A 22,415-nucleotide genomic window follows, 5' to 3' on the forward strand; every position below is an offset into this window, starting at 1 on the left:
TTTTGTTTTGTCTACCTCTTAAACTATAGGTTTATAGGAAATCTGCATGTGCATGTGCATGTGTTTTCAACATATGAAACTGGGATTATGACTACTTCAAAAGACTTTACTACATGCTGTATAGGTACAGGCAGGTGTTGTAAAAAAAAGTTTGCTCAGCTTTTTCATTAGCACACATTTCTTTTTCTGAGAATTTTGTTTATCCAGCCTGTGCGAAATTTTAATTTTTCAACCAAATGTTGTTATTTTTTTTAATATTATTAGATCTCCAAGTATAAAATAATTACATCAAATCTTGCAGATGTATGGCACTTTAGTTTTTCTCTGATCCTCCTAACATTTTACCATGTGAAGGGACTGGTATTGGCTATAAAAGTATAGTCAAATTAAAGTTTTTGCCTATGCATCAAGTTTTTGTTATAAAATATTGTATCCTTCTTGAAACTAGTTTATCAGAATAAGAATGAGTTAATATGTTTTTAAAACCTTCAAGCAGTATCGTGACTGGCGATGCCGCAGAGACACCTGGGAAATTTGAGCCCACGTTGAACAGCAACGCGGCTATTCATTCAAAGATAAATTTGAGCGGCCATTTTGAAGTGTCATGAGAGGATTTCCTCGATCTTTTGGAATGGAGATTCGATAGATGAAGATAAATACTTGGTATGCTTTATTTAAATTAACTAGCAAAGTTTTTTGTCCGTATAGTCATTAGAGATACGCTTAATCTAAGATGAATAAGCTCGCCACTCGTGTTCTACGTTTCTAAGTGCTTCAAAGTGCTGCTTTCGTATTCATCAAACTACGTAACAGCATCGTAAAGAGTAATTTCTCTTAAGCTTTTTCTCGAGGAAATTTGCAAGTTCTTGCTCCACATTGAAAATAATGTTGGCGATATTCATCACTAGTAAACAAAGTCAACGACTTGTTCCTCTGAAACATTTTCAAGGAATTCTTGATTGCTCGCAATAATCTGAAGTTCGTCATGTTACAAACCTTTTTTTATCACCGTTTTCAGCACTCCACTGGCTACTTTACTTACGAGAGAAGCCCAGACGGTTACTGATACTGTTCAAGGTTAGATACAGTGAAGTAGAAAATGAGATGGTAACGAATGACGTCATTGAATCAACAGCTCTCGTCCTTAAATGGTCATCCTTTTAGGATCACTGCCTCGTAAGCGATGCCCAAGCTCGTCTCATTGTAGTACAAGTAAGTATTAAACAATTTCTTCTTTGGTATGTAGTTACTTACGTGTTACAACTGTAGCTGTTGCATGTAAGGGTAAGACTACCTCTCTACCTGTACGTAAAACGTTGAAGACATTTTGTAGAAATGATGGTGCAATTGCGACATAAAAAGTTTCGGGCAAGATAGCCTCATGTTACCCGCTTGGGCTGTCAATCAGATCACGAGATTCGCCCACTCTTGGGGCCAGCCATATGGTAGAAATCTTTATATTGCTGCGATGCTACAGCATTAATTACTCTGGCCCAGTGGAAGAGTTGAGCGCAGATGTTTTTGTTCTCATGGGTGGAAAGGGGTATTGTAAGAGGATAGTGTCTTGCTCATACCTCAGCCCAATTAGCCGCCTACGTCTGGATCCCAACTTGCACTCGAACCCAGGCTCCAGCGCTCTGGTATCCATTAGACCACCGGCGCTTATCTTACTGAACCCTTTGACCCCGAGTGATTGGCATTTGATTTCTCCTTTCATCATCACCTTTGAATCAAATAAAAAGGTCGTGAGAATGTAGGAAATAGTCACCAATTTAAGAAGCTCCTGATTGTTAAACAAATTCTCCTTGTCAGTACAAAAGGAAATGTAAAGAGAACGATCAGGTGGAGATGGATAAGGCTGGTTAAGATTGAAACGGATTTCTTGAAGAATTCTGGCTGAATTTTCACGATACGCGAACTGTGACTGCCAATGTTAGGGAAGAAATGGTTCTATTGCATCAAACTTACGTAATTGGTGTCTGCAGTGCTTTTAGCAAGACCCGGAGCTCCGGCGGGTATTCGCCGGGTATTCGCTGGGTACATTTTGCCACGTCTAAGTTAAATTTACAGAACAAAAAGATGAATCAGTAATAAAAAGTAATAGTCAATTTAGCATTGGATCATTCATCGTATCAATTTCTGTAGGCTTTGATTTTTAGATTTTAATTTCATTCTTTCACTAGCAGTTTTTTTTCTGCATGTTTCGCGTGTTCTTTATAAATTTAGAAGTACATCGTCGGTTACTTATAATAATTTCTTTACAACTTTGTTTGGAACTAAAATCGTCAAAATAACTTTGAACAAATAAAACAACAGCAATTCTCTTCAACTGCTAGTTCGTAAATAAACTCGACGAGACGAGAATACTCCTGGAGTTTTTGCAATTAGTAAAGCTCGTGGAATTCATTGCCGGATATCTTTAATTTCACTCATTAAAAAAACCAAAGACAAAACACACAATATATTATTTTATATTGTTTTTGTAGACTGCCTAACCCGTATAAACAAGTTTTGATAAAAAATGATCGATATTGTCTTATCATATACCTGGCGAAAAAAAAATAAGATTTTGAGTTTCCAAGAACAGACTGTCTCAAAATTCGGTTACCAGTAACCATATGTCTAGCAGAAGAACTGAAAAAAAAAAAAACAGTATGTTGTGAATTTCCTGCCTTTCGTGCCTGCATGTCTTTATCTCTGACGTATGTGAGGTCTACATCGTTTTCTGTTGTAATCTTCAATTCTTTTCTTGCGTAATATTATACATTGTTTTATGAGCTTCAGTTTTTTTACGGTCTAAATACTAGTTTCAGACATCCCCCGTGTTCCGGTTCCTGCCCAACAATTTCGTTTCAATTTCCCCCATAGTAAGTATTTTAATCGCATTTCAGCCTTCACAGCTACTTTGGTTCCTCCAAGAAGTGTCTGTGCGCGCTATTCGTTTATTTAGTTGTTCCTCCAAAACAAGGGAAGTTTTCTTCAGGGAGTGATTGAAAACTCTTAATAGTTATTTAGTATTGGTAATATCAATCAAAACAGGAAGAAGCACTTATGATGCAGATTTCTGTGTAAACTTAAACAGGTGCAAAAAAATTGGTACGTTCTTGGTTTCACTCCCATTTTCAGCTAGGAGTTAGTGTTATAAAAATGAGCTGTCAAAAGGAATCAAAAGTTTTCTTCTCCAACTCTTTTAATTTACTTCTTTTCATGACACGTGATGATTTGCTTGATGTCCGAGCCACATTGGTTAACCGCAATACTTGACGAAGCACGTGGGCGAAAGGATTAAGTACCATTTTGATGAGATTTTAAGTACAAAGTAAACTGATAAAGAGACCTAAACAGACTAAAAGAAAACCGCAAATGAGCTATCTGACACAATAACGACACTCAACTGAGTTGTGAGGGGTGTGTGGGTGGATCATTTCATGTGACGCTTCGAGAATATTCTAGTCATTGCATCGTGTCAAGTATTCTAATGGTTAGGAAAGGGCGATTTTTTTTGTTTGACGTCGTTTGTTTGTTCTCTGGCGTTAATTTTACACGTGCTTCTGGATATTTAAGCGGACGGATCATTTTATTTAGGAGCGTATTGCATTCTTATTTTTGTAAGATACGTGGTTTGTAACTAGCTAAAAGATCATCACAGAACAACCGTCTGAGAAAGTGGATTAAAAATTTTTCTGACAAATTGTAAGGTAGAGAACCAAAGCATAATCTTAAGAAACAGATAATTTAATGACCGAAAAAAACTCACCCAAAGGGGTATAATTACGGCGAGACCTTGTATGGTAGCTATGGTAATGCCTGGATTTGAGCTTATAATCTCAATTTGGCTCAAATAAAGTATGAGGGAATTTAAATGATTTAAGTGTTTGTTTCTATGTGTCTTTTCAGTAGTCTATAGAAGTATTTGCTTATCAACATCTCACCCCTCACAGTCTTTTGAGTACAACCATTAAGTATATTGCACCAGGCTCTGTTCAACAGTGCGTCTCAGCACTCAACTTAACATTTGACTGTAAAGCAACAATTTTGTGCCTAGAACGACTCTTAGTTGTAAGTAAAATATGAAGTCCCCTAGTGGGCTTTAATGAAGCACATTTCTTTCGTAAAGATTTCTACTCTCCTGGATTGAAATTGGGGTAATGAATTTTCACTGCGATACGCTTGCGTGAACATCCGTAGCAAACATTAAATACTATACAAGTATTCATGTATTGTTTTCCTTGGGATAACTTTTCACAGGAAACTGGACTCAATAGGAGATGAAGTGAAAAAAATTGGATGCCTTATTTCGTATTGGTTTTGTTCTATATTTTAAAATAAGCGACTGTCACGTTCAAGTTTAAGGCTGTTACGCTCTGACTCCCCTGTGCTACTATATAAAAGTCTGCATCATAGTTTTGACGGCGTAAGAAAAACGCCTTCAGCGGTTCCCATCAGCGGGAATTAAAGTTACATAAACTTTGAATTTGTTCCCGTCTGATGGAGTTTCATACAAATGAATGCATTGTATGGAATTGTTTGAAAGTTGATAACTCGTTCTTGTAGACTTCCCACGCAAAGTATTTGTTTCACTTAATATAATGTCTTAAATGAGCTCTATAGAAGAATCTTCGGCACTCACCGCAAACCACAAGAATTATTTATTGCATAATCCTTTGATTCAGATGGTCAACCGTCGAAGAGAATTCCCGGTGACCGCTTGCTTGTCGCGTTGCATGACTCTTTACAACACGCGTGGCGCGTACTTCGGATGGCGCTTACTTCAGGGGGGCGCGCGTGGGCGGCCGGAATCGCACGACACTCGCGTTTTGAATTTGTGCACTTCTTTGACATTATACATGCGGCCGGCATGCGAACGCTACAGGCCGGCATGAGTTAGGCGCGTGTGCAGGTTTAAACTTTTTATACGAGCACTTAAAACAACAATTCCGTAAGTTCCGCATATGATTTGAAAAGACACTTAAGCGCTGGGTGTGCCGAAGAACACGTTTAGCTAGTTAGCTGCCTTATGTCAAGTATGCTTCTCTTGATGAATAGACCAGTCATATTGTCTGCACTGGCCCTAAACCTGACCTGTCACGTATAATGTGGTGCACCCGTATGACGCGTTTCACTTCAGCCCCCGCCATTAACACAAAGTTACTTGCTTTGCACCTGGCACGAATTCATAGTTAAGCAAGTCGAAGCATGGTACCCCAATCGTTAGGTGTTCCACTGAATCTTCTGATTGCATTTTAATTTGGAGACTTTTTTCTCAGTGAAACAAATTCTGTAGTACAGTTTTCCCATTGCGTGCGACGGCCACGGGACTGTCATGCGTATTCTTCAATTTGTCGTACGCGATTAGGAAGTACATATTGACTGAGTGGGAGTAGTTGAATACTTGGCTTGAGGTCAAGCACAAGGTCCTTATTTATTCTAACTCTAAGTCTACAAATGGAATTCACGTTATCGGGAAATTCACCAGACTCGTGTGGGGGTGAACGGCTTGTACCTTGCCTACCTAAGTTAAGTGTACGACCCCACCCACTTCAGATTTTTCATGATTGTTTTTATGAGATTGTGTGAGCGGGCGCTGTACTGGTCATATGATAAGTAAAATGATGGCCCGGTCAAGAGATTACGCAAGCACTCCCCTGGCTTATGACTCTTTGCTTACTTCTCTCTCTAAAAAAATAACCATGGAGCTAAATGTAAGCCTCCGCTGCTGGGGCTTTGCCTATAAGACTACTTCGGTATTGCTTATTTTAGCAGAATAGAGAATATGTGAACCTGCAATCGAAGACAGATGCTGTTTAGACGAATTGAATTCCCCTACTTCTGGCAAGCATTTTTAGGAAACGTCAGCTTCTACTGAATTTGTATCTCCATCCTCTTTTAATATTCTTAAAAATGGCGAAATTTGCATGTTGAGGAGAAAAACGTTCGAAATGAATTTGACAAATGATAGGAGAGGAAGAGGAAGACCGAATGGGAACTAAGGGCAATTGTTTCTAGAGGTTTGATCGCCATTATAACCAAAAAATTTCGTATTCCGTGACAAGATCCTGGAACTCAATGGTAGCACCTGTCAGCGGTAAAACTGAGACTCTCGGATTCCACTCAAGGACTCAGTGATTTTTCTTTCTTACACTATTTCCTTGTACATTGTTGTTGCATTTTACTGTGGTGGAGCTCAATGCTCTTTTGGCCGATGAAGATCGAGTGTTCCTGGTAAGGACTTGATCGGGATCCAAGTGTTACACATGCTTCTTGCGGCCGCCCCAAGGTTTGTAGATGAGTGAAAGCGGCCTGTGACTGAAGAGAGGATCTGATTAGGGAACGGGAAAACTGCTTTCTTTTGGATGGAACATTTTACGAAGTACTAGGATCGACGAAATATCGAAAATTACAAATTACTGCGGGATGCAGTAGAGGTATTAAGGTGAACAGGGTGTGGAATAAGACTTGAGGTGACTTATTATTAACGGCAAAATTCTGCGCTAATTTAAAGCAGCATTACTTTTTATCATGATAATTTTATCCCCCAGACATATCTTTTTTACTTTATCTCATTTCCAGTCCGATTTTTGATGCTCCCTTGATTATTAATTGGTGACAATGATGAATTTCACTTCTTGACGCAAGAGAAAGGCACTGTGGGTAGAGCAATACTAAATAGTCCACAATGGCAACCATGCCAGATTGCGACTCCAAAAAGCCAAACGTACAGTTACTTGCTGTTCTCCATTTTTCTGAATCTGTTGTTTAATTTTGTCGTTATCAGGATCTGGATGTGTACCATATCTTAATTTTGTCATTGGCGTGGATTTTCCCGCTCTTTCCCAAGAACGTTTTGCGACAGATCAGGTTTGAACTCTCTGAATCAATTCTATCCTGATTTCACTAGAGATCTAACCAAGTTGTTTGGTCGTGAACTCAGGTTGAAAAGTGAAACTATTATATTGGGGATCGCCGTGACTTCACTTTAACTGAGATTTCAGTTGGTAAGGAAGGTATTTTGATAACACGTTGTGTTAACGTGAACTTTCACAAGATGGAGAAAATGCACGAAGCCGTAAGCAAAGTTCACCTCAATCCGGCAGAAAGGGTATCTCAGCTATACTACCACAATTTTTCCGAGTTCACGGACAGCTGTCAAGTTATCTTTGGTTTAGGCAGTGGTGCTGATGAGTAGTTTTCTTTAAGAAATATTCAAGTTCAAGCCAAACTTGACTTGCAAAACCTTTTATTTCTGGAGCACAAGTTTGGCCTCCCTCAAGTGTTACAGTTGTAAAAAGCATCTGGATCGGGTATGCCGTCAGCGGAGTATAATGCCGGTTTTCTTTTCTTGTTCCCACAGAGGCGCGTGTATACATGCATGTTGCGGTAAACACTGCGGCATAATGAGTTATGAGAATGAATGACGACGGTTCATTTATGTTTTGTGCCCTTTCTGTTTCTCATAGCGAGAATCAATCACTTAATTTGATACGAATAACCTGTAAACTAGTTTCGAAAATGAAACTTTTAATCATGCACCACACTGTGAAACCGTCGATCTCTCCGGTGATATTTCAAGGTCTGAAATCCCGCGTTAATTATATGACGTTCGAGGATTCATTTCTAGTCTGTAAGTTTTACTTTAGGGTTCTGACAGGTGTAATGTTTGCAAATAATTGTTACGAAAATACAGTCTTTCGAGATGGGCGAGGGAAAAAATGGTAGAAGATCTTCTGGTGGATCTTTGGCGTGCGAGCGCGACTGTATTGTATGTAGACTTGTTATGAAAATACAATCTATCGAGAATGGTGAAAACAAACAAAAATAGAAGAGCTTTTGGTAGGCTTCTGGCGTGCGAGCGCGACAGAAACGCGCGTTGCACGCGTCGCAACGGGAGAAGGAAGACGACACACGAACCGTTAGCTTTTCAAGCTCTGATAACTGGACAACTTTGGAGTGTATAATTGTTTATAGGTTATGTGCTTCTGATAACACTTACAGGAGTGAAGGGACAAAACGTTTTCTTACTCATGATGTTAGTTGAATTTGTGATGCCAAGTATCGTTTACTAATAGACGCATGGAGAATAAAGAATGGTGTGAGTAGTTTCTCATGGTTCCCACGGATAGGTAGCCCAGGGGTCAAAGGGTCGTGGGAGTTTACAGCCCGATTTATTCATCTATAATAAAACTCCCAAGGAGTTGTTGTCACTTGGAGAATTGTTTCGAACTGTTTTTGTTTTCGCAACACTCAGCTGCACTCTTTCTTTATTCCATGTCAAACAAATTAAACACTTCAGTAGCATCTGTTGGCGCGCGCGCTTCAACATAACGCTGAAAATGGCGACGTTTCCAGTTGCCTGGATAAAATTTTTAAATAGAATGGTGCAGTGAATCAAGCTCACCGAACTGCAGTGATTCGATCCTCCAAGATGTGTTTGTAGCTATAATATTCTGTTGCTAAAAGCGAGATGAAAATAGTACTTTTCTTTTCCAATATACGTTTATTCGTTTGAACTGTTGTTAGCCTCTAGGCATTTTTAAGAAGACAATTACTGAAGACATTTTGTGGTTTTTAGGCGAAAGAAAATCGACCTCCTACTTAGATAAACTCTCTGAAAAATCTAGTCATATTTCTCATCACAACAAATCTCAAAGACCAGTTTTCAAGAGTGCTCCTAGACTTAAATACACTGCAGAGGGCATTAAAGAAGATTGAAATGTTCTCACAATCTAAGGGTAGTCTACACACATTATTCTTTAACATGTAGTAATTTACATTTAGTAATTTATCTTACTGCAATAAACCTCAGTATTCAGATCTCAAGAGTGTTGTCAGACTAAGATACTTTGCTGACGAAATTAGGTAAAAAAACTGTAATGCTGTTTATTCTGCACACAAGACTGCTTTGACAAAGTAACAAGGCTCAAATTTGGCCCAAAAGCTGCAGAGAACAATTGCAATGCTTTTCAAATCTCAACCGTGTCTTTATTAAACACCTTTTAGAGTAAATTTTTGAGGCCTCTTTTATTTGAATCTTTTGTTCAAAGCCCTTGCCATTGTTATGAATAGAGACCACCTTCCTAAAAAAGAAAAAGAAAAAGAAACTCCAGTTTAAAAAATTGTGGAGGAATTTTTCTCTTAGAAAGCTCAGAATCTACTTTTAGGGGGTTTTCTGTGCTTAAGGAGTGAAAAGTCCCAACCCAAGCTGTTTGTTTTAGGTTAATTTTGTCGCCACCTTACAAATTTAGTATGTTTTTTGTTAATAAGTAACGGCAACGTTAGTTTCGCTAATGCAGAAAACTTGAGCGAAACTGTTTAGATTTGAAGTGAATCGCTTGTCTTGGCCTTGGAGAGGTTGCACGTCTGTGAAGTGAACAAACTTTTTAGCACTCGTAGGAACGCGCGAAAAACTTTCCGGCTTAAAAAAAACGTGTGGAAGAGAACGCGCCAAACCATTCAAACTAAACGTATGTTTACAACAGCGTTGCCGGGTATAATGAGGACGTTTTGGTTGAACGGGTCTCGACGTCATTTTGATTGGCATATTGTAATGGAAACGGTTGCGTCTAATATTGATTGTAGAGCTCCTGTCAAAAGTTGAACAGCTGGTCCTCGTGTCTTTTTTCGAAGAAAGGAAGTAAACGCTGCACGAGGCTATCTTTATAATCAGTGTTTAAACAGGATATATAGGGTAATGATAAAAAGGGGACTCAGTCTTCCTGTATCCAACTTACGCAGCTTCACTTGTCGATTGAAATTAAGAGACGCTGGTGGATGTAAGCACTGAGGGATTAGGTCCTTATGAAAAGCGATGACCCTCTTAATTGCTTTGCGCACGCATGTAATACGTTGCGTCTGCAGTAAAAAAGTCCGAAAAGAAAACAATCACCTATGTTTAACTTTAAACGGAAGTTTTAAACGGTGCCATTAAATTTTTCTTTTATTTTTTACGGAAGTTTTAAACTCAAGTGAATTTTTAATTACAGTCATTCGTTTCGTTATGAGGACGTATATTTAAGTTCCTTCCTCTCTAGCTTCTATTAATTTTGATCGGAAGTTTTAAACACAGGTGAACTTTGAAACGCAGATTTTGGGATAAAGCCGCACATTTCCTAGAAGTCAAGGAACTCGCGCTTTGACGCAATTTTTGAAATTGCACTCATCAATGAACGTTGCTACATGAAAATTTGTTCATATATCGATACAGTTTTGAAACATCCATCTGTTAGTTGCTATATTGCGTTGACGTGGTATTTCTCGATTAAAAACAGCACGAACCCTCCAGTTAAAATTTAACATGAATTTCTTACTTTGACCTGTCTCGTGGCGTAGTGACTGTTTTTTTTTCTGACTGTGCGAAACTCCATATTCTGTTATATCGAGAAACCACACGCTTTTAGAGCGTATCTCTTTCAAATATTGCAAAAAAAACAAAAAAAAACTTGGCAACTTAAAGGCTGACATATTCCACGGCACAACTTACTGGCAGTTCGTGGTAAATATATTTAGGACGTCAAAATAATGAATTTGTCAACATCATTAACGAGAGACAGTCTTATCACTTCCTTGATGCGTTATTGTGCCAGTAGATCAAGGACTTTTGAAATACACTTTTTCCTCTGGTTTTTTTTTTTTTTTCTTTCAGAGATAACAAAACATGAAAGTCAAACCGACGTCAATAGGTTTCAATTTCAGGTGCGCAACGTACAAGAAATTCTCTTGGGGGGTGGGGGTGGGGGGTAAGTTCAGTTTGTTTAGTAAAATTTCGCAATTTACTACAAACTTTATTGATCGGACACCCTGTATTGAGCAAGCACAAGCCAGGGTCCCGCGGAACTTGTCCTGCTGAGCACAGGTTTCACTTGGTCAACTAAATTTACAGCTATATGTGCGATGTCCTTTTTCTGCTCTCAGTGTTCCTTATTTTCATTATTGAGAGAAGATTTTTGTTAAACCAGAATACCAGAATACTCTTATCGGAAAAAATGACTGTTTACCTCTCTCAGAAGCTCTGAGAGAGCCTTTTTAATTCTGTGCGCTAGTCATGCGCGAGGATGGGAATAAACGCTCTTCGGAAATGTGAAAAGAAAAGAAAACGTGATGAGACACGCTATTAGTTGTTATAGTTTCTGCGTTACCAACTAGAGGAATGATGATAATATTTGCGATTAAAGATAATTATCATAATCGCTTTCCACAAAATATCCATAACAACGCATCAGTGTATCATCTTTTTTGTAGCCCTAAGGAAGTTTTAATACGATTGCCACAATTACAGCATTATCAGTGGAGTTTATGGTGCAATTCTGTTGCCTGGTAGCTTGACCTGATTGAAAAATCTCATAGCAAATGTGCTCCATCTCAGGCCACTTGGCTTTGTTGTGTGAAAAAAAAATTTAAATGCATTCTCCAATGCTATGATGTCTTTGTCTAATTAACGCAGAGGTCTCTTTTCTTTGGTATTCATCAAGGGAACGGGTTATTTTTTGTCTAAGCCACAGACGCCTCATAGATTGTGAAACGTACAACCTGTGTTTAGGAATTTCGCAATCGCAATATGCGCGTGGAAATTGTATACAAAATATTCGATTAAAGTCCAAAGTGTTGATGAATTCTTGCACAGTTAATGCGGCACTTTCCAACCGCACAGTATGCGTTTGATGTTTGGAAACACGTGGCTCCTATTGTTAGATTCAAAATGGTTTTACGGTGGAGTGATGTTTCTATAGAGATGGGGGTTTTGTGGGGGCTTAATACGGAAGGATAAAAGATGAACATTTTCAATACCTTAGACTCTTCTTTATAAAAAAAAACGACGGAGGTGGTAAAGGAGAATTAGAACTTTGGACTTCTTTTTAAAGTTGTACGTGGGATATATGTTTCTTACTTTGCTGGAAACAAGAGATTTTGTAACGCTGTAATCTCGAACATTCTTGCGCATTGAGCCTCATGAGATGATTATGAAATTGAAATCGCAATTGAAATTCACGGAAGGCTTAGAAATGAAAAATAAGCATGTGGAATAGGCATTTTTATAGCAAGAACTAGCTCACTTGCTTTCCAACGCCAATTGTTTCTCGTTGTTTGGTGTTTTCTGAGTTTCCAGAGGGGATGTGCGATGTATTTGGTCTCACGCTCATAGTTTCAGCTTGTGATGAGTATGGTCCTGTGCGATAGCTTTGTGGGGTTGAAATTTCGTCTGTACCAAAAACTTGTTTTGTTTGGGAATCAGAAAAAACGACATCTGCATCTTTTCTTTCTAGCGGTTTGCTTCTAGTTACGTTGTTCCGATGCCCTGCTTTATCCAGTTGCACTGACAGCCCCAAAGGAGTCTTTTCATATCCGCGCAAGTAATAAGGGTTCAATACAAACCTTTAAGTTCTCACAAGGAAGCCCTATTAAATGACAATAAAAGTTAAATGTTTTCACTAAATATCGATAAAAGAATACAGATATTTAGCCTGATCAGCGCTCAAACAGGAGCGCCATTCCATAAACTCCTCATCCCCGAAGGTGAGCGAGGAGTTTACAGAAGTCGTGTTAAGAGCGTTGTTAAGCAATTTTAAAAATTATTCTTGAACGTTTTAGTGAATTTAGCCATATTCTTCTCGTTGAGAAACTAGTATTTCCTAATTATTGTCACATAAAGCTCTAGTTACCACTGGTCGAGTTTTCTGACTCTGCATTTACACGTACATTTTATATTGAAAATTTGTGTCATGAACGATAAATTTGGCACGAACCATGTAAACAAAAATCACATTTCTCGCTGAAATCAATACTTGTCGGCTAACATTAACAACAGGTGTGGTATACCTCAGTAAACGGAGCCAATGGCCCTCGGGCAGTCTTTAACAATTAATTTCATATTATCGACCCACACCAGATAAACAATATCTTAGTCAAGAATGATCTGATACAAGTAATCCTAAGAAATAAGTGTCCTTAGTTTTCCTTTTCGAAAGAGGCTTACAGAAAACTATCAGTGGAATTAAAGGCGTCTTAAGGCTGTCGGCGTAATCCTTAGTAACCCCTTTAACTTGTTTGTTCCTAGGCAAGCGCGATTTAGCGATGCTTCCTTTCAAGATCTATTAATAGTCAGTTGAAAACAAGTCAGTTAAGGTTTGCTTTCTCAGTTTCGACTCTCACCCCCGACAGAATTTGAAACGAACAGCTCTTAACATGTCGCTGAAATTAATCATCTTTGCCCTTTGTTGTTTCGCTCCGAGCTGCACTAGGTGGTAAAAGCTAAGTCATTTGTCCTCACAGCGGGTAGTAAATTGTTTGCTATGATATCTCGGTGATGCGAGTTGCCGTTCGCCACGGTTATTTTGATTTGGGCTAGACCCTGGTGGCCTTGTGCTAATTTGTTGTAGTTGAACTTTGGATGTTACGAAGCTGTGAATGAGCTGATTCATTCAGGTTTTGCTACCTCTCGTCGGGGGGTGAATTCGATTCAATAACAAAGTTCTCCAGTCTCTTTGCTCCTGGAAAATGACTCTTATGGAAAGCTATGGCATTTAAATTTTTAATGTGCTTGCGGTTTTACTACTTCATCTGTATCTTGTGATTTTACTTCGAAACATTGAGCAAATGCGCTTTCTTCCTAGGTGTTTAGCGAGTGACATTGTAATTTGCGCGCTTAAAGCGTCGTCCCGCCCAATTAGTGGGTCACTATTAGACAATCTTTTCTAAAGGCTACCATGTGCTCTGCTTAGAGCACCACATTAAAATCAACTGCTACAAGAAGCTGTTGACTAAACCCCAACAACAGCGACAAAGGTATTTTGACAGGAATCGTATCCCGAAAAGAAAACACCAAACTAGAAATATAGAAAAATAAATCGTGCAACTTTAATTTCCCTTTAACAAATTGCATGATAAGGTATATACTGACATATTCTATTTTTTCATGTCCACTAGATACGCAAGTGGTCATCTTCTTATTTCTCTACAAACTACTCATACGGTGCACAGCACTAGTACTGAATTAGTCTGTTCCCAGACATTATTGGATTAATAGTTTGTTGGCTTATGCCGAACAAATTTCGCTCTAGGTGTCAGCTAAGGAGTCCAAACCTGTTCAAATCTAGGTTCCATTAAACAAGTAGTCTCAAATTAGAACTTATTATAGGAACTCGACAATATCTTCTTAAAACAAAAGAGCTTCAACATCATTCCTGTGTTTTTTTCCCTTTGGAAGCAAGTCTTAACAGCAGCAACTCAACCTAGCACGATTTAAGCCACAAATTTTCTTGAGTGCCTGCGTATTTATACATTGTGGAATATATTTGTATAAGCTATGATATTCGCGAGTTTCTCAGTAGAATCAACTACAAACTCAATATTGTTCTGCGCGTTACATATATAACGTATGGACTCTGTCCTTACTTCAATCCTTCATAAAGCCGAAGTTGTTACTTCTATTCGCTTGACCTTGCAAGCATGTCACCCATTACAAAAACAAAAAAGTTTCTACAACGGGAGCGAAGGAAATCCTTTAAACTCATTGGAGTTCAATTAATTACTTGATTAGCAATGTCGACATTTCTGCCGCGACTAAGATGAAAGGTGCAAATTCTGGTGCCTTGAAAGCCAAATTCTTTTACCGCTTTCTTGGGGTATATTGTTAGTCTTCTCTTTAGAGATAATAGAAGTTTATAACCTGGTTAATTTGTGTATTCAGAATATGCATATTTCACCTTGGCTCAAGGCCAGCTACCTAAGCGCCTCTAATAACTGCTGGGCTACCAAACATAAAGGATTTCTTTAAGACGAAAAAAAAGTTATCAAAGACGTCTTAAAAAAACAATAAATCATCACACTCAAATCTTTTCCATTTGATGGAAATGTCAAATGGCTGCGTAAAGCAGCCAAAAATTCCTTTCATTTCGAAACTTTCCTCGTTATACTGGAATAAACTAATCTACAGAGCTCTGTATTGTGTGTTATTAACTAGGAAACATGCAACCAATACAACATCCTCGCTTACGAGACATCCTATATACAATTTTCCGTTAAGGAGAAAATACCGCTGCAAAAAGAACAGCGAATTCGAAAGTCTCTATACTACGAAATTATAAGAACACCAATCGGTTCAAAATTGTTTACGCTATTTACCTCCAATTGGGAAGAAAAATACATCAGCTCTGCTGGATATATAAAACCCTCGTTGCTATTTTCACCTAGAAAAAGAATCACGTTGTCCGAAAACAATGCTGCCCTATTTATCATGATAGATCTAATTCTATGTACATCAAAGCCAAGCTTATTAAACTTTTCCCTGAAAAAGACTACACGAGTGGAATTTGTACGCTAAAAAGAAGATAACTAAATGCAACTTCCGAGATACAGTAAGATAAAAATACGCCAAATAACTTAGCTTACACTTTGTCATTCCATTGTAATGAACGGTATCTTTACTTGATTGAGTCAGAGTAAATCTGAATTAGTTAACATGTCCATATACGTTGGACAAACTCACAGAGTTGTTAACAAAGGACCCCTCGCTTGTTGGGTATGGAGCGATCTCTGGAAGGCTTAGGAGGTAGGAGCTCAACTGTTGAGCAGTGGCAACGTTTCCTCTGGATAGGGCCTGCAAGAAAAGCAATAAAACAGCCAAGTCAATTAGTGCGCGCGGCAGGAATCTTCCCTACTCCTCTCCATAAAAGCCTTCATTTGCGCCGTTATTATCATTCATAATTTGAATGTTCCGGTTGGACGGTTTTTAATAAAGCGCTAAGTGAAAGGTAATCAAAGGCGCAATGAATGGGCGCGTGAGTTACCCTAGTAATAGAAATCCAGTTCCGAAAAATCGTATTTGTTTTGTAGCTGGGCACGTGTGCTAGAACTGCAATATGTAACAATGGTTCACTAGTTTTGCAGAATTTGTCTCATAGCTTGTCCAGAGTTGTGAGCCCGGTGACTAGCCGAAACCCCGAGCATTTCCGCGCCTCTTGAAAGCATGCTGCATTAATTCAGTTGAGAGTTACAAAAGTGAAATCAGAGTTGATTGTCTCTTTAGTAAAGTAACCTGATAAGACTCCAAGACATTGGTGTAAATTTGATTATTTTTTGAAGAAACAAATTGACAGTTTTTGATGGCCTGTCACTTAACCCAACTTTTCTATGCGGTTCAAGAAACTTTTTGAACTTCCTCGCAAACTGAAACTTGGGCCAAGAAATGTACGCGTGCGCCTGACTTTGTTGGAGGTTGTTTTGAGCTATGCAAAGTTTCTGAGAGCTTTTAATCCCATCGATACCCTTGTCTCATTGCGTATAAAAATGCACAACAGTAAAAGCGTCAGTTACCTGTAAGTCATATGCATCTTGAATCCACCCAACTTGTCGTAAGAAGCGCGATTGCCTCTCGTGCCATTTACTCTCATTCAGCACGCGCTGCAAATGTTTTATGTACTCAATGGCAGTGCGGAGCGTTTCCACTTTGGAGAGCTTCTTGTTAGCTGGCGTGGTTGGGATGTGCTTGCGTAAGGTGGCAAATCCATCGCTGACGAGCTTGACTCTGTTCCTCTCCCTCTCGTTTCTTCGTAATATAGAAGCATGCTCTTTTTTCAAACAGTGTGGTGTTCGGCAACGTGTGCGATGCCTGGATGGTTTTGGGCTGGAGCTTGGCGAGTTGTCGCTGCTAAGAGCAGACGAATGGGACGAACTTGGAGAGTTCACTGGTGAGATGGCTGGTGAATCTAGTGACAAGCAATCAGACGACTGAGACGACGGTGACGGCGAGTCATAGCTGATTTCTGGAAAATCGATAGGAAAATCCAGACCAGCGAGATCCTCAAAAGTTAATAACTCCTCCATATGTGTTGCGCAGGGCGGTGACAAGCGGGCAGCAGCAGCGCGGTGCTCTCTCTTACACGGACTCGTCTCGCTCCACGCTACACAAGTGCGTGCAAATACTATATTACATGAGACGCGTGGCGGAGCCTATAAAGCGGTTTGTTTTGTTCCTCAGGGACTTAGCGTTTGGTTGTTGGGTAGTGAGTTAGTGGGAGGGGCTGTGGAGACATTTAGCACAATGACACGTTAGGCAAACTAACTGCTTTGAATGGCCTACGGCTTGTTTTTGTGCCTTTAATCTTCATATGAAAGGGCTGGATTGTCTTGAGCTCTTTTGTGCGTGTCCTGCGCGTGGCTTCGATTATAATTAGTTGGCCAATACAATAGCGGTGCGTGCTGTCGTCAGACCTTTAGAAATCGCTAACAAAGTCAACAAGCGATCTTTCGTGTCGACTCTATATGCCGATCAATGGCGAGCCAGACTTTTGTTCTATCCACGTGCCTGCTCCCTGCACCGAATACTTCAGCTCGAGCAACCATTTTAAACCTCAGGGCGGCCAATAAGCTGCCAGCTCAGGCTTGGCTCTCGTGCACGACTCCTTAACAGTAAACGGTTATGTTTAAGTTAGGGGGAAAAAAAGATCACTTTGCGCGCACCACTGCATAAGATTTATTTACAAATTTTTTTCTTATCTATTTATCACTAAGTAGACTAGGTTTTGCATTTTTCAGTCGCATATTTTAAAAAGTCAACTGCCTTTTGCTGCGTGTGTCTCCAAGGAGAAGTCTCAAGTATGTCCGGTATCTAGTAATTAACAACTTTATCGCCTAGAGATAGTTTCTAGGTTCTGTAAGGATTTGTGTGCATTGTTAGAGAAGCTGTTAGTTTGATAAACTGTTTACAATGCAAATCTTTCCTTGTATACGACTATTGCAATTGTTTTAGAACAGTTCTGTACGTCCTGAGTAGAACAGCAAAAGCTCATTCGACACCATCAAGCGCTCTTTTTCGGAGGTTTCTTTGTGTGGGGTCCAATTAATCTTATCCATTGTGGGTTAAATTAATTCTTTTCCTTTTTGTGACTGTCAGATCTTTTCCTTTCATCGATTTTATTTGCAGAGAATTTCAACTTTGACAACATTCCTTCACAACCGTTTACCTACCGCTGCAGAGTAATGAGACATAAAACTGTTTTATTTCAGTCACAAATATTTGCTTTACAAAGAATTCCTGGCGCTCCTAGTTAGCGCAAAGGAAGCAGTCAATCAAGACACTTTGAATGTGGCACGCGAATATGGCACGAAATTAACGGCCAAAACGACGCCACTTGTCGCGATCCAAAACCTGATAATGTTCTTGAGTTTATCTCAATTTAAGTGGCGAGATGGCTTGAAATGTGTCATGGAGCGTGCTGTATTGACATTAATAACTGTCAACGCATATTTATAACTCATTTTCCTTTTTTTCCGTTTCGTGTTCTTTTTTATACCTGAAATCGTTTCTCGGAACAGGAACTACTGTTGAGGAGTTGGTAGAAGATATGCTTGCAGAGGTGGACATGCACAAACAAACATTTCCTTTGCTAGGTTATTATTTGATAATTCTGCTTACACGCGCCAAACGCGTGCCTGAAAGTTTGTCAATGGTAAATTACACCATTGATTTACATTTTTAAGTCCGGTGTACACAGCGGCCAGACGCGGATATTGGTGAACATTACAGCTTCCTGTTTTCCCTGAGCCATGCAAACCCCTTGTGGTTCCCTTGGAAGCAAGCCGAAAGCTTGTAATATTAGCATCGGAATCTCACGCTCTCTTTACTCGAGATTCCGTTGCATGCGTTTTTTTCGGTTTCTGAGTAATGCTCTCCGTTTTGCATATCTATTCTTGTACTATCGACTTTTTAGTTGCCGTATTGTATAAAATCTATCATTCAAGACAGCTACAAGTGTTAACCGCTTGGGTCGCTGACAGTTGCATGAACGCATTAACGAAGTGCATGCACGAACGCTCTTCATTCGCGTGGCTTTTAAGTCCTAATTATTTAGCGGCACGCGGCTATAACTCTCGAAAGGAACTCGACACATATCGGCCCCCAAGTTAATGGCTTGTGGCTTAGAAAGAGTTTGCAGTGTGTCTTTCGATTGATTGTTATTTACATAGAGAGACACGGTTAATTGAATGGCTTTCTATTGAAACCAAAGCCGAAACACATTTCATGCTTCGTCACTGATTTAACAAATTGAAGTTCTTTTCATTAGTGGACGCGTCCTGTTCCCCAATTTGTCATAACAAGGAACTTTTTACAGGAAGGAAGATTCATCGCTCAAAGAGCTTGGATTTAATGGTTTATTGAACAGTAACAAAATTTAGAATTGAATTAAGTGCTCCTTGAGCGAAGCGTCCTAGCTGCTAAGATAAGGATATTGCGTTGGTGATAACGACTCTCTTATCTTAACCTTTGTACGCTTTTGTTTCTGTAAACATCAAGTGCCGCCAAAGTGCTTTCAAAGAAGCTTCGATTGCGTTTTGTTTTTATTAAAATCAGCTTCGAAAATTGTAAATTCCTGTATGTGTATAATAGCGTGCCTTTTCCCTCAACTTGAATCAGACATCACGCGATGAGTGATTCAGACATTCACTGGCATTGGCGTTTTGCTGATTGGGTTAAATTGATACGCTCGGATTTTTTTCCACTCGAAAACATACGTTATCTTGTATTTTATACTGTTCGAGCGGCTTTAGTAAAAGTTTTAGACACGGTTCATAACTTCCTATATTTTGTAACTGTTCATAAGCGGGCAATATCTTCTGTGGCGTGTGCCTCGTCACACAAGTTTCACCCTCAAAGATATCGCGTTTACACTCTTACTTTGTTAAGTAAAGTGAGGTTAGACACAACTAATGTCTGATAAAAAAAAAAATTGTAACATGGCTTGGTGCCAATTAAAATACCCCGGTGTCTATTGGAAATCATACCCTGTGGCAAACTGACGTTGATCTAGACACAGGAGGTTCCAAGTTCCCCTGGGTATCCTGTAATCTACCAAGTCATACCGTGGGAGAGCTGTAAAGATGCCCTGGGGTAAACACGCAGATATGGGGCCGAGTTTGACTCTAGCGGGTGCATTCAATAATCCTCACGCAAGTCGCATATAAAGATGTTGTTACTCCTGCGCAATCCAGCTTTGAGTTATTGTAACTCATTGGGGCTGGGCAGACTCGTCGATGCCTACTTTTTTTTTTTGCCATGACATTTTCTTTTTGAATTTGAGGTACTTTTTGCTAACTTCTAAACTTTGTAAGACTTTCCTCCTTTTGACACCGCATTTTTCCCATGTTTATACACTTATTGGAGATCTATATCATTCACGAATCCTTAAAGATCCATTTGACAATCCGAGAAACTTTGACTGATGATTTTGGGAACCAATCTCGAAACGAATCTCTTGCAGTTGCTGATGCCCATCTAGAGTCAATCAAGAACGAAATGTTATGGAAAAGTTCATATCCAAAGTCAGTGAGACGTGTCTCACCCGGGAACACAATAGGTTTTACTAAGGGAAAATGTTGGGACATCTATCTTCTCTTGATCTCAGTGAGAGTTTCTCTCTTTATTACACCCATTTTGAAATCACTGGTGGTCCCTGTTATCTGATTGGCTCTAATTTTTACGAATTGCACCATTTTTTGCTTCAAATCGCATCTTTTTCCCAGCCAATGAGGAGGCTACACTAAAAGCAAAACAATCAAATTGCAGGAAAATTAAAGACAAAGAGTATTATGTGGCAAATTTTGCAACTTTTTTTTTCCAAAACTCTTATTTCCCCCCCCCCCCTCGTCAAAATGGATGAATTTAATTTCAAACCGGCAGTACTGCATCAATAAAATATTTGAACTGACCAAGTCCTGTATTTGGGCGATTTCAAAATGGATGTAATAAAGTGGTAATTGAACCTCATGTCGTACAATTTCGGTCTGAAATCATACTTGTGATTACAAATCACGCATATGATTTCAGCCCAAACTGCACTCCACTCAGTTCAATTATCAGTATGAATCAGCACTTCTGCTGTGATAAATCAGATTGTAATGTCATCTGCAATGTCTCTTTTTCAGCAAAGGGCTTTTGTGAAGCTGCTTTTTACAAAATGAAGATTTTTTATTCTCCCACTGAAGATGTTTCAGTGGTCTTAAATTTCAGCATTATGCATAATTCTTGGCGGATGTCAAGGATGGTCTTTAAAGGTTGTTTTAAAAAATCCCTGCTCCAATTTGAAGGGTTTCCCCGAAAAAATCATTTGTAGGGGCCTTTGAGGTTCTTTGAAAGAGCTGTTGTACGATTTTACGGAAAAGGTCCAATGAGATCTTTATAAAGAACTTCTAAAATTTTGGCAAATTTCTTCGAAATGTCCAAGTTCAATGATTACTATTGAGGTAGGCGTACAGCTTCAGGACTCGCGAGTCTCTGAGCTGAAGTATCAATAAACTTAAAAAGGCTATGTAATGTCTCAATATCTTTTGTTTTTGTCATGTGACTCGAGAATGTAGAGAACCATATAACTGAAAGTTTGTTTAGTTCAAAATGCTAACTTCATATTTTAAGAATTTAGGACTTGCCTTTAGGTATCTTCCACGATCGCCTGCGCCGGGCTGATCACCCCGACGAAACATTTTTTACTTTGGCTTAAATTCATGATTGATTTCTGACTGAGTTTTTTTTACGAAATAGACTTCTTGGCCACATTTTTCTCAGTTGTAGGTTTCATCTTTGGCTCAAATATATTCTGGGATAACATATCTTTGTCTTTATTAAAACTGGCGATCAATGTCAGGTGTTATCAGCGATTTTAAGGCTCGTCAAATCACAGTCTGCACCAATAATATTAAAAGAACTATACAGCAAAAAAGAATTAGCGAAATGTTTGGAGGCGATAGCAGTTATTTGTCACACTCCCTTTATGTAATGGTGGGAAGCATCAGATACACGGAGTACTATGAAGTTGTGTCGTTAAGGCACTTTTCCACTTAATGGCACAAAGCCTTCATCAGAGTCCTCCTCAGGTTTTGGTGTTGCTCCCCTCCCAATTTTGAATGTTTTACATTTGATCTCGTCAAAATCGATGAGGGCCGAGGAGGATGACACATTTCGACAATTGCTGCTCGCAAGAATTGTTAGTTATCATACTGCATTTATGCGAGGAGGATTTCAGAAAATCAGTGTTTTGCTGGTGGCAATCATGCAGTCAACTATGTAGGAACTGTACGCATTGGTGTGAGCAGTGTGTTTAAAAGAAGAGTCAATCTCCTTCATAAAGGGAAACGACTGCTTCAGATTATGATGCATTTTTATAGCGCATTCCCTACATTGAAATGTTCCTATGCACTTTACAACACTTTGCAAAGCACTGTGGTCAGACTGCATTGAACACTGAGCAGTTTACAATTTTTTGAAAGGAAAGTTTTCAGGTACCCTTAATTTAGAAATTTTCGCAGACTGTTATGATGCATGATGAGTGGAAGGTTACCTAATATAATGCACGAGAGGGTTATTTGGGTATCCTGTGGGGGAAGAGGTACCCATGCACGGATTGCAAATTTACGTTATAAAGTAAATGCTG

The 22,415-nt window shown here is 39.2% G+C and overlaps 1 protein-coding gene and 1 long non-coding RNA gene across 2 annotated transcripts in view; one reads left to right on the forward strand and one right to left on the reverse strand.

The window, feature by feature from the left end:
- The first annotated feature begins 574 nt into the window (after positions 1-574).
- The window catches only part of LOC131781186 (uncharacterized), a 30,155-nt gene continuing 8,314 nt past the window's right edge, over positions 575-22,415 (forward strand). The window contains exons 1-2 of the long non-coding RNA XR_009339937.2: positions 575-663; positions 1,019-1,212. This is a non-coding gene — a long non-coding RNA (uncharacterized lncRNA). The remainder of the gene's footprint in view (positions 664-1,018; positions 1,213-22,415) is intronic.
- LOC131781185 (achaete-scute homolog 1-like) lies at positions 13,825-17,005 on the reverse strand. Its single transcript, XM_059097826.2, has 2 exons — positions 16,306-17,005; positions 13,825-15,589 (listed from the first exon to the last, which is right to left on the reverse strand). Exons 1-2 carry the CDS (start codon positions 16,813-16,815, stop codon positions 15,443-15,445), a joined length of 657 nt encoding a protein of 218 aa, XP_058953809.1. The 5' UTR covers positions 16,816-17,005; the 3' UTR covers positions 13,825-15,442.

The sequence above is a fragment of the Pocillopora verrucosa genome, chromosome 1, assembly GCF_036669915.1.
Source record: "Pocillopora verrucosa isolate sample1 chromosome 1, ASM3666991v2, whole genome shotgun sequence".
In the NCBI taxonomy this organism is placed as follows: domain Eukaryota; kingdom Metazoa; phylum Cnidaria; class Anthozoa; order Scleractinia; family Pocilloporidae; genus Pocillopora; species Pocillopora verrucosa.